This window comes from Euleptes europaea, chromosome 14 (genome assembly GCF_029931775.1).
Source record: "Euleptes europaea isolate rEulEur1 chromosome 14, rEulEur1.hap1, whole genome shotgun sequence".
In the NCBI taxonomy this organism is placed as follows: domain Eukaryota; kingdom Metazoa; phylum Chordata; class Lepidosauria; order Squamata; family Sphaerodactylidae; genus Euleptes; species Euleptes europaea.
In genome coordinates, this window is record NC_079325.1 from 24817704 (window position 1) to 24834032 (window position 16329).

General features: G+C 42.1%; 1 protein-coding gene across 1 annotated transcript in view; it reads left to right on the plus strand.

Moving 5' to 3' along the window:
• EBF2 (EBF transcription factor 2) overlaps window positions 1-16329 on the plus strand; it is a 273200-nt gene that overhangs the window by 240170 nt on the left and 16701 nt on the right. Inside the window, exons 11-14 of the mRNA XM_056860924.1 lie at window positions 7027-7115; window positions 7361-7426; window positions 7952-8129; window positions 13647-13832. Coding sequence (XP_056716902.1) covers window positions 7027-7115; window positions 7361-7426; window positions 7952-8129; window positions 13647-13832 — 519 coding nt within the window. The remainder of the gene's footprint in view (window positions 1-7026; window positions 7116-7360; window positions 7427-7951; window positions 8130-13646; window positions 13833-16329) is intronic.

Sequence of the window (16329 nt, forward strand, 5' to 3'; positions counted from 1 at the left end):
GACAAGAAATCTCTTGAGAAAAGACAAGTTCTTTGTTTAAAAATTAAATTGTGAAATTCACTTCTTTAAATACAATCTTGCAACCTAACAGGTGATTCCAAGTGGGACTAACTCTTCCTTAAGTAGGAGCAAGCCCAAAGGCTTACATTTCAAAATGTGAATTTTGTCTACCGAGCAAATACTTTTCAGTGTGCGTGTAAATGAATCCAGCTTCTAATTAGAGCTCATTTCCACCATCTGACAGGGCGGTCCTAAACAGAGTGACACACTTCTAAGTCCATTAGAGTCACTTGGCTTGGAAGGGAGTCACTCTGTTTAGGAATGCTCCGTACGAGTACTTTGGACTGCCTCCGAACTTAAACATAATTACTCACAAGTGAGTCTCACTGATCGCAGTGAAAATTATTTGTAAGCAAATAATGTTTAGGATCAAGCAGCCTGTTACTTCAGTATCAAATTTTTTAGCTCTTAGAAACTACTCCCATTTCTATAATAGTGTGAGTCATTCTTTCTCAACAAGAATAGAGTTTGATTACTTATTTGAATCTGACTTGTGCCACACTTGAATAATATGTTTTCCCCTGACATTCAGCTATATCAATCTGTTATCTTCAGGCTTCTCCTTAAAAAATGTCCCATCTATTCTCTTTGATTTTCCATCCTTTCTCTGCCTAACATGTCCTGTTTTTACCAGTAGACTGTAACCCTGCAGGTAGTGTGTTTGTCTGTTGCTTATAATTTTTGTACAGTTCCTTGCAAATGTGGGTACCTTTTTAAGTAACATCTACAGTGGAGGGAGTTACCCGAGCTCTAACAGTAGGCGCATACCCCATTCAAGCTGTTCAGTGGAATCAGCTGCAAATGTGGGGAATTGAATCCAATGTTCCTGTTAGCAAACAGGTGGAGATGATAGAGCAGGGATTTTCTGGAAGCTCAGGATACAACTGCCAGAGATCAGAGAAGCATTCTTCAATATTTAATACAAAATCCAATATTCATTTCATGTTCAAACTGATCAGGCATTAGCTGAACAAGAATGGCATCGAGACAGCTTGTTTGAAGGGGCGAGGGCCGTAAACTGCTAAAAAGACAACTATAAAAATTAAAGATAAATTTCAAGGGTAAATCTAAATGTCACAGTGGGAGCTGTTATCAGCACGCATATGTTCCCTGTAAATGGGTACTTATAATAGGGCACGGCAAAGCGTTAACATTGCGGTAGTTAAGGATCTGTCAGCAGTTCCTCTCAGAGCATCGTCCGTCCAGACGTTGCCCCACAGTGGTCAGCCGATTGGCAGAGCTGCAAATCCTGTAGCTGTTGTTTTGAGCTGGGTTTCTTTCTTCAGTGTTTACCCTCAAAGGAAAAGCAAAATCCCTCCTAGCTGAATATGTTTTTGGAAGCTATTTGGGGGGCTTTGCAATATACCGGAATTGTACAAGGCTTGATTCTTTTCCTAAGACAGGGACAGCCAAGCAGGAGCAATTTGGTCATTTAGGGAATTAGCCTGGGGATGAGTTCGATATCGATTGTAATGTTGGTAACTGGTGGAATTCGGGACTGGTAGATGAGGAAGAGGTCACCAAAGACACTTTTCCTCACAGTCATATACAAAATCACCTTCTTTTAAGTCCTTTTCAGACAAGGCAAACACTCTTCTGGCCACTGCGCCAATCCCCTAAAGGAATTCTTATTATTACTACATTTCCTACTAGAGAGCTAGTGTGGTATATTGGACAGAATGTTGGATTACAAATCCCTCTCAGCTATCAAGCTCACTGGATGACCCAGAGGCAGCTGCTTTCTTTCACCCTAACCTAATTCATAGATTTGTTGTAAGGATAAAATGGAGGACAGGAAGATATCCACTCAAGTTATAAAGCTTGCTGGGTGACTCAGTCACTATCCCTCTGCTGAACCTACCTTGTAGGGTTGGTGTGAGAATAAAATAGGGGTAGGAGAAATTAGGTATGTTCCCTGGAGAAAGGGCAGGCTGAAGAATGAAATAAATACTGTTTGCTCTTTAAACTGTGCGGCTGGGGTCCCATGAAGCGTTTCTGCTGATGTAAGGGTTTCTGTTGGCAGAGCACAACTTTCTTGTCTCCCTGCTCCTGTTACAATCCCAAAATGATCCATGAAATGCTGCTCCTGCCAGCGTTTCAAGGGGCCTTTGGGGCTATAGCAGGAGAGGGGAGGGAAGGAATTTGTATTCCACTGAAAGAAATCCTTCTGTCAGCAGAAACACACTGTGGGATCCTACCCTGCCACTGGTGCACTGAAGTGGATGGTAGTTGGAGCTGGTCTCAGTTCCAAATCACTTAAGATTTATTTTCTGGGTTTTTGGTTTTTTTATCTTTCTCATATGTATAATTCTCTAGGAAGTAGGGTGTCAGGTCCCTCTTCACCACCAACGGGAGGTTTTTGGGGTGGAGCCTGAGGAGGGTGGGGTTTGGGGAGGGGAGGGTCTTCAGTGCCATAGAGTCCAATTGCCAAAGCGGTCATTTTCTCCAGGTGAACTGATCTCTATCGGCTAGAGATCAGTTGTAATAGCAGGAGATCTCCAGCTAGTACCTGGAGGTTGGCAACCCAACCAGGAAGGGAGAATATTGTTTGATTGCCTACTAACAATTCAGCACAACACCAGACACATCCAGTTTGAAGCAATAATGAGACTTCATTTGACCAAATCTTGACTAGATTTGGAGCAAATTTTGAATTTTCTGGCCAACAAATAAGTTGATTCTCCTCCCCCCTCCCAACATTTCTAGTTATGGGTGCTATAGAATGCAGTGGTTTGAAAAGGTATAAAAATATTATTCAAGTCCAGTAGTACCTTCGAGATCAACAAACTTTTCTGGTGTATAAGTTTTCAAGAATCAAAGCTCACTTCATCAGATTCAAATAGGAACTCATGAAAACTTATACCAATGAAAAGAATGTTGGTTTCTAAGGTGCTTCTAGACTCGAATTTTGTTGTACTACTACAAACTAATATGGCTAACTGACTGAAACTATAAAACCATTGAATTAAACCATCACATCCTTCCTTCAAGGAATTCATGGCACTGTACATGGTTTTCTTCTCTTCATTTTATCCTGAGAACAACCCTTTAGCTAAATATGGTATTTTTAGTTTCATCTACCCCCACTTATCACTATACTGCTCTGAATATTTATGCTTAGTATTATTTTTAAAGTCATTATGGCATACGTTTTCCATTAAAAATAGTTCATAAAGTGCATTTTGAAAACAAAGGTGAGAGACCTGAAACTTATATCTTCGCAACTATTAAGAGAAAATGTATACAAAATGATGTATAAATGGTATTTAACACCGAAGAAATTAGCAAAATTGTATGCTTCAATGTCACCAAACTGCTGGAAACGCAATAAAGAAATAGGATCTTTTCATCATATGTGGTGGACTTGTGAAAAAGCTAAAAAAATTTGGGGGATGATATATAATGAAATAAGGTTGATTCTACAACAAAATATTCCTAAAACACCTGAAATGATGCTATTAAGTATGATACCGGATACTATCTTCACTCATAGAACTTTTTTGATTTATGCCACCATGGCTGCTTGATTGATATATGCAGCTAAAGGAAGACAGTTGAGATACCAGATAAAAAAGACTGGATAAAAAAGATGCTGGAATTGACCAAGATGGCGAAACTTACAGCTTTGATAAATCAGAATGACAATGAACAATTTTGGGGGGAATGGGAGGCTTGGAGAATGTACTGTGAAAATTATTTTTTATCGGGACCATTTAAAGGATACTCATTGATTTAATCCCTTATTCATACTTTGTATTAATTTTTATATTAGGTATTGATTTCATAATGTTGGATATGACTAGAACAGATTAATTAAAATAATATTGGGATTAGTTCTGTTAGCAAAAGATTATACAATTTAATTTTAGACGGAAGAGGGAGAGGGGGAAGTCATTTGATTGTTAAATTAGAAATACTATTTGTTTTTCTCTTTATTATTATATTGTTTTTATAAATATATTAAATGAAGAAAAAAATTAAAAAAATATTTAAAAAAAGAAAGAAAACAAAGGTTGAAATCTTCAGAATTCAAGAATTCAAGTTTTAAAATCTTCTAACATTTTGATTTTTTTTGTTTCAACTTTAGTGCAAGTTTGAAGACTAGTTTATTACTGTGGTATACTAATTTAGGTCAGTCTATGTTACCCATTTAATCACTAGCAACTGAAGACCCATTCAAGGTCTCATTTAGTTTCTGAGACTAGAGTTAAAGTTTTGTCAGCAGTCTTGAGGACTAGAATTTTTTAAAAAGCAGAAATTTTCAAGAAACTGCAAAGCCACTGTATAAAGATGTTATTCCTGCTGCAAGCTGTCACAGTCAAATGAAATTATTGTTTGGGGTTGATCTTTTTATTAAGAAATAATATAATAAGATTTTATGTTTACTTTTGCTTTTAGTAATATAGTTTAATATTCCCATTATATATTTTTAAATAAATAGGAACATTTAGGGATTTATTTTTTTTTAAAAAAAAAACCTCTACATTTTATGAACCATTTTGCTCAAGTCAAGTCATGTAACGTAAGCTATTAGACTCTCAAGCAAGAAGAGAAATGGTACATAGTGATGTATAAGATCTCAAGAGGATTCTGACAAATTCTCACGATTATTGGCGCAACTTCTCTGCCCTGTTCCCAAATGGGAAATAGATTCTGTGGCAGTTGAAGTGTATATTATTAAACTTCTTAAGTGATCCAGAATGGTTCCCAGTAGGAAAGGGGGAAAAAACATTCTAAGTATAGCCAAGAAGGCTACATTCTCAGGTCTGAGGCTTCTCTGTTTGAATCGTGGTCAAGTCAGTCTTATAATATTTAAACAAAGGGCTAAACCATAATAATTTTGATAAAGTATATCAAAATGTATTTCACCTGTGGCTAAAAATGGGAAACAGACTGGCACGATGTCTTCTGAGTTCGTTTTGGTTATGCCAATATGTATTTCAAGTAGGGAGGACAATTTTTGGAAATCCTATCCCATACCAAAATCTCCCTGTCCAGGATTTTCTAAGATCCCACAGTTTCAGAACACTAACTTTCTCTCCACCCCGCCCTGCTCTGCTGCCTTTTCCCTTTAAGTGACCCTCAGTTGCTCTCAACATTTCATCCCGTTTAGAGCTATTGTGTTGGATTATATTGTATATATTATATTTAAATGGTTATATAAGGAGCCCCATGGTTGCCAAGTGCCAGGTGGTGACGGGAAAACCCCTGCCAATCCACCTGGCTGCCCGCCAACCAGCTGAGGGTCAGCAGGCAAAGCGTGCATGCTCGCCTGCCTGAGGCGCCACGTCACTTCCAGTTTGCACCCGGAAGTGCTGCATCACAACGGGGCCTTTACCACTCAAACTGGTAAAGGCCCGTTTGAGTGATAAAGGCCCAGTTGCGATGCAGCACTTCCAGGTGTAAGCAGGAAGTGCCGCGGTCTCATCAGCGCGGATGCTCACGTGCACGATCGCACCTCACCTCCACCCCAAAAACCTCCCGCCGGAGGAGAGGAGGGACCTAGTAAGCCTAGTTGCCAGGTCCCTCTTCACCACCGGCAGGAGGCTTTTGGGGAGGAGCCTAAGGAGGGCAGGGTTTGGGGAGGGGAGGGACTTCAATGTCATAGAGTCCAATTGCCAAAGAGGCCGTTTCCTCTATCGGCTGGAGATCAGTTGTAATAGCAGGAGATCCCCAGCTAGTACCTGAAGGTTGGCAACCCTACCCATGGTGAAGAGTGGTAAGCTCCAGTACTACAGTCAAAACTCTGCTCATGACCTGAATTCGATCCCGATAGAAGTCGGTTTCAGGTAGCCGGCTCAAGGTTGACTCAGCCTTCCATCCTTCCGAGGTTGGTCAAATGAGTACCCAGCTTGCTGGGGGTAAAGTGTAGATGAGTGGGGAAGGCAACGGCAAACCACCCGTAAACATAGCGTGCCTAGTAAATGTCTTGACATGAGGTCACCCCATGGGTCAGTAACGACCGGGTTCTTGCACAGGGGACTACCTTTACCTTTCAGTGGTTATATAAACACCTCCTACTGGTAGTTTCATTGTCCAGTAAACTAGTTGGGAGGGGCTGTGGCTCAGTGGTAGAGCTTCTGTCCTGGGTTCAATCCCTGGCATCTCCAGATAAAAGGACTAGATAGTAGGTGATGTGAAAAACTTTGCTTGAGACCCTGGAGAGCTGGTGCAGCCCTGAATAGACAATACTGAGTTTGATGGACTGATGGTCTGATTCAGTTTAAGGAATATTCATATAAAAGATGTACTCTTTTTCTGAGGCGGCTTATCTGTCTTCCAGAGGCACCTATTGTCCAGCAACTGTACCGTCATAAACACCACCAGAGGTGTTTTATAACTTTCATTTACAAATGTTAGTGATATTTTTTTCTTTATGAGGCCAAGGATAAATGCACATACTTTCTTGCTTGTATGTACTGTGTTTTTAAAAGTATTTTTTTATTCATCCTCAACATTTTTTCCTTTTTAAACTTTTAAAGGTACCATATTTTTCGCTCCATAAGACGCACTTTTTTCCTCCTCAAAAGTGAGGGGAAATGTCTGTGCGTCTTATGGAGTGAATGCCGGCTCTTTGTGCCCAGCCGGATCTGTGCGGCCCCGCCTGCCTCCCAGCTGGCCATCCAGGCGGGGAACGCCGGCTCACGCCATCCCGACACGCACGCACGGCTCTGTGTGGTCCCACATGCCTCCTAGCTGGCCGTCGGGGCGGGTTTTCCTCCTCTAAAAACTAGGTGCGTCTTATGGTCAGGTGAGTCCTATGGAGCAAAAAATACGGTAGCTTGTCCTCATAAATGCTTCAAATATCAGGCTCATTATATTTTGTGCCATGAATCAGAACATTCAGAACACCAACTCAATGACAATTTAAATATTTTGTTTTGGGTTTTCCCCAAAGGAAGTAAAAGATGCTAATTTTTATTCATCTTATTCATATCAGATCTTATTCCTTGCCTTTCATTTCAGCTTTAAATGAACCTACCATTGATTATGGTTTCCAAAGACTTCAGAAGGTCATCCCCAGACATCCTGGTGACCCAGAACGACTAGCCAAGGTAAAAAAAAAAACTAAATAGCTTCAACACAGGCTGCCATTGCTTATAATGTTTATAATATATAAAGAATATTTAACCAACTCTCAAATGCTCTCATCATTTCATGCCTCCTGGAGCATATTTTGGTCATGTTTTATCAATACATGTGCATCGGCAAAAGCAAACCCAACAGGTCTAACCTGGGCTCTGCATGTAGGCAGCCCCTTTGATATAATCATTGGGTTATCCTCTTTTCCTTCTTTTAGGAAATGCTTTTGAAACGAGCCGCTGACCTAGTTGAAGCACTGTATGGAACGCCGCACAATAACCAGGTTAGAAATCCCTCCCTCATATCTTCTATAAAGCTACCTGGAACCAAAAAAATGCTTTTTCCCCATACAAATTTGCCAGTCATTTGAGATCATCTTTGGAGACCTATCTCCAGGTGCCCTCTGGCTTCAGTTGTTCGTCAGGTATCTGCTAGAAGAGGGCTTTTTTTTTCTGTGATTGACTTCCAGTTAGGGAATTCCCTCCTAAAGAATGTTCACCTGGTGCCACCTTTAGCATCTTTTAGGCACCAAGTAAAATGTGACCTGTTTATTCAGATTTTTTCTTTCTTTTCCTCCCCTCTGATGTTGCTGGTTTTCTAATTTTATGTAAACCATGCTGCTGAGTGAACAGCGTTTTTACATGCTGCCACTGCTATGATTTAACTCTTCTAATTTGATTGTTCCTGATGTTCTATGGGTTTTATTGTGGCAGTTTAATTATTGTTCATACCCCTAGAAATTTTACAAAGGTAACATATAAATCTTTTAAATAAATGAATCGATTTGGGTGTCTTGTTTGCTGTACAGGACATTATTCTGAAGCGAGCTGCCGATATAGCAGAAGCTCTCTACAGCGTCCCGAGGAATCCTGGTCAGATCCCGGCTTTGTCAAGCTCCCCTGCTCACAGTAGCATGATGGGCATCAACTCCTATGGCAGCCAGCTGGGAGTCAGCATCTCAGAGTCAACACAAGGGAACAATCAAGGTCAGGTTACTGATAGGAATATAAAAAACACATCTTTTGCCTTAAAGATGAAGGCAGAAGACTGGGGAGGGTTCGGGTTTGGTCTGATCACTAAAGTACACTCGTGTTGGATTGTGATGGCTTTCGTTATGCCCAAATCCCTGTTAAATTAGCAGAGTGCACAAAGGCTGTTGTGCACAGAGAAGCCCATCCAAACCTCAGTTGCAGCTGACTTATGGCGATCCCGTAGGCTTCTCAAAGCAAGAGACATTCAGAGGTGGCTTGCCATTGCCTGCCACTGCGTAGCGACCGTGGTATTCCTTGGTGGTCTCCCATCCAAATATAGACCAGGACTGACCCTGTTTAGCTTCCAGGATCTGATGGGATTGGGCTAGCCTGGGCTATCCAGGTCAGGGCTCCCTGCAAACATTTGCATTGGTTGATCTGTGGGGGGCAGAAGACTAGAAAACCAGGTGGCCTTTTGTACCCTTTCATCACTGATCCAAAGGTTATTGGGGCACTGGAATCTATTTATTTGAGTATATTTTTGTCCTGCTCTTCCTTCAAGGAGCTCAGGGAGCATATCTGATCCTTTCCCCATTTTATCCTCACAACAGCCCTGTGGAGAAAGTGGGGCTAAAAGATGACAACTGGCCCAAGGTCACCCACTGAGCTTTGTGGTAGAATAGGGATTTGAACCCAGGCCTCTAAAAACATAGTCTGACACTGTAACCAATGCATGTTCATAAGTACCCCTCCTTGCCCCCTTAGTTTTGTGGATTCTTGATTTTTATGTATGTTATTGGGGTCACTTCTCCCTCTGGATTCTTCTGATCCATGGGAACTCAGATTACTCCCAGACTATACCAGGCCTTCCTGAGGTGGCTATCTGAAGAAGGTCTGCACATGTTATGAAAATGTACATTTGGAAAAAAATTAAGAAAGTAGTTTCATCAAGCTTATTTCCTCCTAAGAGGGCCCAAGTTGGCTTACCATCTGGTTAAACTAAAAAAAATACATAGAGCAGTAAGTGTAACAATAAAAAAAGGAACCAGTCTTCACAGTATCCTACTACTGACAGATATTAGACATCTCCCAGATGCTTCTAGGTGCTAGTCGGTGGACCTGATAGCTTGTTCAACACTAGGATGATTGTCAGCTCTTTGTGGGGAATGGAACAATGCAAATAGTTGTGAGAAGACTCAGAATGGTGTATTAGCAGGTAGAAGAAGAAGAGTTGATTTTTATATGCCGACTTTCTCTGCCACTTAAGGGAGAATCAAACCTGCTTACAATCACCTTCCCTTCCCCTCCCCACAACAGACACCCTGTGAGGTAGGTGAGGCTGAGAGAGAATGACTTGCCCAAGGTCACCCAGTTGGCTTCGTGTGTAGGAGTGGGGAAACAAATCCAGTTCACCAGATCAGACTCCACTATCACAAAGGCACAGAAGCCTGAGTATCCAGACCATTATTATATAACTTTTTCCTCTCTAGCATTCCTGCATACAGGGATTTGAGGGGAGGTATTTCTCTGATGTAGTAGGTTACCAAGAGACCAAAGCCAGCATATTACCTTCTTCTCTTTCTGAGTTTTCCAACAGTGTCTCTCCTATCTGGGCCAGTGAAACAATTTAGCAAAAAGGCCAACAGCAAGATGCTCGTGATTGCTCCCAGTCATGTGCAATATTGCGATCAAAGATTGGCACTCCACTGAAAGCATTTTATGAACATATAGTGCAGCCTTATACACAGTTAGCTAGCTCAATATTGTTTCCTTTTACTGGCAGGAGCTCTCCTGGAGCTCATGCAGAGAAAGCTCTTTCCCCCACCACACACCTGCTACTTGAGATCTTTTTACTGGAGATGCCAGGGATTGTTTTTACCTGTGTGCAAAGCATGTGCTTCACCATTGAGCCACAGCCTTATTGAAAAGCAGGCACGCAGGGACCCGTTTCAGACTGGGACCATTGTATGAAGGTGAGGTTTCCCCCTCCCACACCCACAACAGTTTTCCAACTTGAAACATCCCAGTGCTGCTGCTGTTTGCTCTGATGGGGCAAATATTCAGCTGTCCAAATCAATATAGCCATACCTATATGCCCCCTATAGACTACATAGCAGTTGTGAGAATGTCTTGTGTCAAGTTAATGGCAGGGTGAAAATGTAACACATCAATAAATTTCAAGGCCTGAGGTGAGGTTGCCAGAAATGGCCTGGCAACCAGCAAGAGACCGGGGGGGGGGGGGCATGGGGCCAGCTGCTGGTGAAGGTGTGACCCTTCTTCTGGGAACACCTGGAAATGACTTCATGCCTGACTAGGAATTATCAGAAACTCTATGATTTCACAGCAATTCCTAGAGGTGACTGATTTCACTTCTGAATTTTCCATGAACGTGACTTCAGTCCTCTTTAGGAATTGCCAGAAATCTCTGTGATTGTACCATAGAGTTTCTGGTGATTCCTAGAAAGATGTGACATCACTTTTGGGGAAAACCTGGAAGTGATGTCACTCAGTCATCCTGACATCTTCTTTTTTGTAGTTTTTCTCCCAATGCTGCTCTGAGTGGCACAGGAATCAGGAGCTGAGGGTGGGAGATCCCCCACTCCCACTGGAGGGCTGGCAGCCTTTGCCTGAGATGTAAGCTAGGCCCAAAGACAAAGCTGAAAATAGGGAAGTGTTTGAGGGGGGGGGCGTATTTTGCCTATTCTGAATTTTGGCCTGGATCTTTCTTATCTTCTTTTGGGCAGGGGGGTAAAATAACTGGGATACCCAGAGCAAAACTTAGAATTCCTTCCTAAGTACAGAAACATCTTTGCTGCTCTCAAAATACAATATCCATTAAGTAAATGTTGCATGAAGTTCACTGTTCTACTTATTCCAAAGTTTTATTTTTTTTAAACGAAGCATTTCTGCAATAACGAATCACGCTCCCACCAATTTCTGTTGAAATCATTTAGAAGGTATAGCCTTGACCACAATTTACAGAAAAATCTCTTGTTAATGTTAGAAGCATTAAAAACACAAGTGTGCTAATTTTTTCCAGCTTTTGAAACACCCTTTCAGAATTCTTTAAACAATCACATCTGATCAGCTCAATGTACACATGTTGTCAAACAAAGGCGTAGTCATGTCAGCCAAGGAAACATGCTTAAGGGGGTGAGAATTGCAAGAGACCTCCTGCAGCACTCTTCTGTTTGTAGGGAGCTTTTCAGTCAGTGCTTTTGGACCTGGGTTTAGTGCCAGTATATTGGCGTTGAACCTTGAAATGTCAGTTCTCTAGAGGCATCGGTAGTTACTCCCCTGATGACACATGACTCCCTGGTTGGTGGTCCAAAAAGGAAAGCAGGTGATTCTGCTGCTGGGGGGAGCAGCTTGTATTTATTTAATTTGTATGCCACCTCTCCAGAACCTGTTTACAACTGAAACAGTGGAAACCAAACAAGCTAATAATACAAGTCAATAAAAACATGCTAGGGCATAAAGGCGGCATAAAACAAGCAAAGCAGCTTAAAATGATCTGGATAAAACTGTCCCCAAGCTCAGAGTTGACCATAAAATACCCCAAAAAGATAAAAACCCTAAGTTAAAATCTTGGTTAAAGAGAAATGTTTTGGTCTAATGCCTAAAGGTAAGTAAAGTAGATGCCAGGTAAGACTCGGGGGGGGGGGGGCATTCCAAAGATGAGGTACTACCACTGAAAATATCTTGTCTCTGGTTGCCACCTGCTTCACCTCCTAAGAGAGCAGTACTTAGGAGACCTACCTTAACTGGATCTTTCGGGTACTCTAATGTCAAGCCATTTAGGACCTTCAAGGTCAAAATCAACATGTTGAATTGTGACCGAAAACAGAAGGTAGCCAGTGCATATCTTTCAGCACAGACATGGTATAGTCCCTGTATCCAACCACTGACAAGAGCCTGGCTTCCACAGTTTGGACCAACTGAAGTTTCTAGACTGTTTTCAAAGGCAGCTCCATGTACAGTGCATTGTGTGCATGTGTGTTAAGTGTCATCAAGTCGCTTCCGACTCATGGTGACCCTATGAATCAATGTTCTCCAAAATGTCCTATCTTTGACAACCTTGCTCAGATCCTGCAAACTGAGGGCTGTGGCTTCCTTTATTGAGTCAATCCATCTCTTGTTGGGTCTTCCTCTTTTCCTTCTGCCCTCAACTTTTCCTAGCATGACTGTTTTTTCCAGTGACTCTTGCCTTCTCATAATGTGACCAAAATATGATACTCAGTTTAGTCATTTTAGCTTCTAGGGTCAGTTCAGGCTTAATTTGATCTGGAACCCACTGATTTGGGTTTTTTTTGGCAGTCAGCGGTATCTGTAACACTCTCCTCCAGCACCACAGTGCATTACAGTAGTTTAACCTGATGCGATCAGAGCATGGAGTGCCATAACCAGATCACATTTTTCAAGGAATGGCCATAAGTGGCATATTGGCCAAAGCTGATAGAAGATCCTGCATGTCACACAGGGAAAACTGAGCCTCCACCTGAAGGCCAGGGTCTGGCAATACCCCCAAGCTATGAACCTGCCCCTTCAGCAAATCATAGCAAATCAGGTTCCCTCATGCTGCTGATACCCCCCCTTTTTTTAAGCAAGATGTGTCTGTTGAACTCCCAGCATCATGTCTAGTTAGGGCTGTGCAGCAATTTCTTTGGGTATTTTTTGGCTTCAGGTTTATCAAACCCATTTTAAAAAAAAAAAAACACCATTTTTTTTAATCAGTTAATAAACCCAAATCAAAAAATTTTTTGGGGGTAATAAACTCGAAGCCAAAAAATATCGGGGGGGGGGGGGAAATGAATCTTTTAGATCTACCCAGCCGGTCTTCTCCGGACCCCGGAGAAGGCCAGTGGGGCAGATCTAAAAGCAATCCAGCCCGTGCCTTTTCTTTGGAGCCTGGAGATGCGGCAGGAGGTGGATTTCTGTCAGATACGCCCCCAGCCTTCTCTGGGGTGCAGAGAAGGCTGGTGGGGCAGATCTAAAAGCCTGGAGAAGTGGAAGGGGGTGGATTTCTGTCAGATCCACCTCACCAGCCTTCTCTGGGCCGGCCTTCTTTGGATCTGAAAGCAATCCAGCTTCTCTGGACTCTGGAGAAGCAGCATGGGCTGGATTGGTGTCAGGGGCAGGTACGTAAGGGGGGAAGGGAAGATGGGGGGAGGGAAGGGGAAAATGGCAGCCGGGCCAAAGTGGCCCGACTAATTCCCAAAAAATGGCATTATTTGGGATCTGCTTTTTCAGCTCCCTTCTCTTGCCGCCAAATTTTATATTGGTAACCCCCCCACTAAAAAAATACCAAAAAGGTAAACCGATATGCACACCCCTATGTCCAGTTATGATCCTCATTTTACAGGTGGGATAGCCCAGGCTATCTGGAGGTAACCCCCCTCCCGCAAGCCTCTTGCATTTCTACTCCGTAATGTGAACTCCCATGGAACCCAGGCTACCGAAGATTGCCTGGCTGAGAGAGCTCATCCTGCTGCCTGCATCCCCGGGCACTCAACGGATGTTTATTTCTTACAGGTTACATCCGCAACACAAGCAGCATCTCTCCCCGAGGTTACTCTTCCAGCTCAACCCCTCAGCAGTCTAATTACAGCGCCTCCAGTAACAGCATGAACGGCTACAGCAACGTCCCCATGTCTAACCTGGGCGTTCCTGGCTCGCCTGGATTCATTAATGGCTCTCCCACAGGATCACCCTATGGCTGTAAGTAGTCACCTTTGCCTCTGTAGAACCAACCTTTGGTTCAGCTGAAGCTGAAAGGCAATGGACTGGAAAATGCTGTCCCCATTCTGGGGTTACACACCGAAAGATGGGAGGTCTGTGATCAGAAATTAAGTGAAAGGTTACTATAGACTAGGGATATATGAATATATTTTTAACATGGCCGTTTTGTGTCACATTTTCTTTCTTGTTTTTTTTCTTTTACATCTTTTTTTCCCCGTTTTATATACCATTTATATGCCATCAACACTGAAACAGGTGTCAGTGTTAATTGCAATATTTTATCAGATATCATTAACCCAGCTGGGAAAATGTACATCCACAGTTTCATCCCAAGTGTGGAAAAACCCATGGAAGAAATGTAAAATTTTGAAGCGATTCTGAAAAGTCATGAAATGCAGAAAAACCCTTACTGTGGGCCAAGGGCAGAAAAACCTTTACTGTGGACCAAGGGCAGAAAAACCCTTACTGTGGACCAAAGGCAGCATAATAGCAAAGATGCTATGTTTGCATCCATATGATAACGATTTTCCACGTTCCTTCCATTGTACACAGTAGTAATGATCATCCATGTAGTAAGTTCTCCTCACATAAGTATTGCTAAGCACTACTTAGACAAACACCAAAGGGTAGGATTTTATTAAAACACAGCATTAATGACTGATTTGTATGATTCGCGATGGATCTAATGATCTATTTAAACAATCGTCTGCCGATCTGAGCAGTTATGCACAAGGATGGGGGTGAGTAGTAGAACTCAATCAGGAGGTGTGAGGAAAAGCCAACAGCCCCATACTGCATGAATAGGAAGGGATTCAGTGAAACAACCTGCTGAACAGAAGTGAATGGGTCAACAAACAGTCGAACTGATCATCCAAAAACCAGCTCCCCAATTCATGGCTAGAGAACAGGATGTGAAGTGAATGGGTGGGTGTTCGAGCATCCTTATTCGTATCTCTGGGCTGAGCTATATCATTTTAAAGGACCCCCTCTTTACAGACCAGAATTGCTGGGGTTCAGCTTTTTCGAGGGAGATGAGGGTGGAGTGGATATGGTCTTCTGAACTTTCCACCCTTCCTGAAAATTGTGTCCTCTAGCATGTTTTAGCCCCACAAGGGGAAAAAGACCATGGCTACCCATGAAATTTCCCGAGCAGGGGTAAAAATAAGTTGATGGCATTTGGGAGGGAATAGTGCAAGAGGCAGGACTTTAAAAGCCCCTCCCTCCAGTTCCCCCAGGGAATGACAACACCAGATGCTGTAAAACAGTCATTCTTTAAAATGATTGCACAGTTGTGCATAATGTATAGTTCTGTTCTCAGACCCACAGGCCCAAGACTATCTGTTGCTCTGCAAAGTATTTTCAGGTGTTAGCTGGTGGCTACAGCAGCATTTACTAGAGTAACTTGCTTGATCCTGTATACCTGCTGTATCCAAATTGGTAAGAGGAATTTGGAAGGCTTCCAGCTGATGAGAGGAGAGTTCAGATTTGGCCCCAGGATCCAGTAAGATGAGGAAGGTGATTGCCGTGCCCGGGGTCTGCAGCAGAAATTATTTTCATTTTTTAAAAATTTTATTGCTTTTTATAAGTAGACAAAAAGTAAAACAAAAATAAAATCATAATACAATACAAAAACAAAAAACAAAAAAAGAATATATATATATATATATATATATATATATATATATATATATATATATATATATATATATATATATATATATATATATATTAAAAAATACAAAATCACACAAAGAGCACTATTACCTCCATTGGTAATACATAATAATCTATCCTTTATAAAATATATAGCGCCCAAGTCTCCTCCACCACCAGGGTGGAGGGCACAAAGGTGGGTGGCAGAAATTTTTTTCAGACACCTTTAGAATGGTGCCATCTTAAAAAACCAGTCTGCACACTTTGGCTGCAAGAAAAAAGTTAAATGCTTTTCAAAAAGAGCTTTCTGATGTCTGCTATAACATTTTTAAAGGTGCTCCAAGAACACTTCCTTTTTTCCTCTCCCTTTCTTTCGGAAATAAGATCTCTGAAAAGGCATTCAGTCCTTATCTTAGTTCATCCTTCTAAGTTTCAGCTGGGATTTCCAAAGTCACCCATCTCCTGGTGGATGTCAAATTCCGTTTTTCATTCAATTGAAGAGGCTCTGGTTTTGTTTCCACGGAGAGTAGGATGAGCCGTGTCTTAACTGAAATGAACCGTTGTCTTGCGGCTTCCTTTGGAACAGAGCTGAGGAGGCATGGAGGGGAAGGAATATGATTCTAAAGCCCGCGTGGATTAAATATTAGGAGGACCAATAGTTTGATCTCAGAGCACATGCTCTGTATGTAAAAAGGTCCCAGGTCGAATCCCCAAGTAACTGTTGGGAAAGGACTTTCTCATCCTGAGTCCTGGAGTCACTTCTGCCAGGGAGACTAGACGGTGCTGGGGAAGATGGATCAGTGTTTCATGACTGCATCTCCTG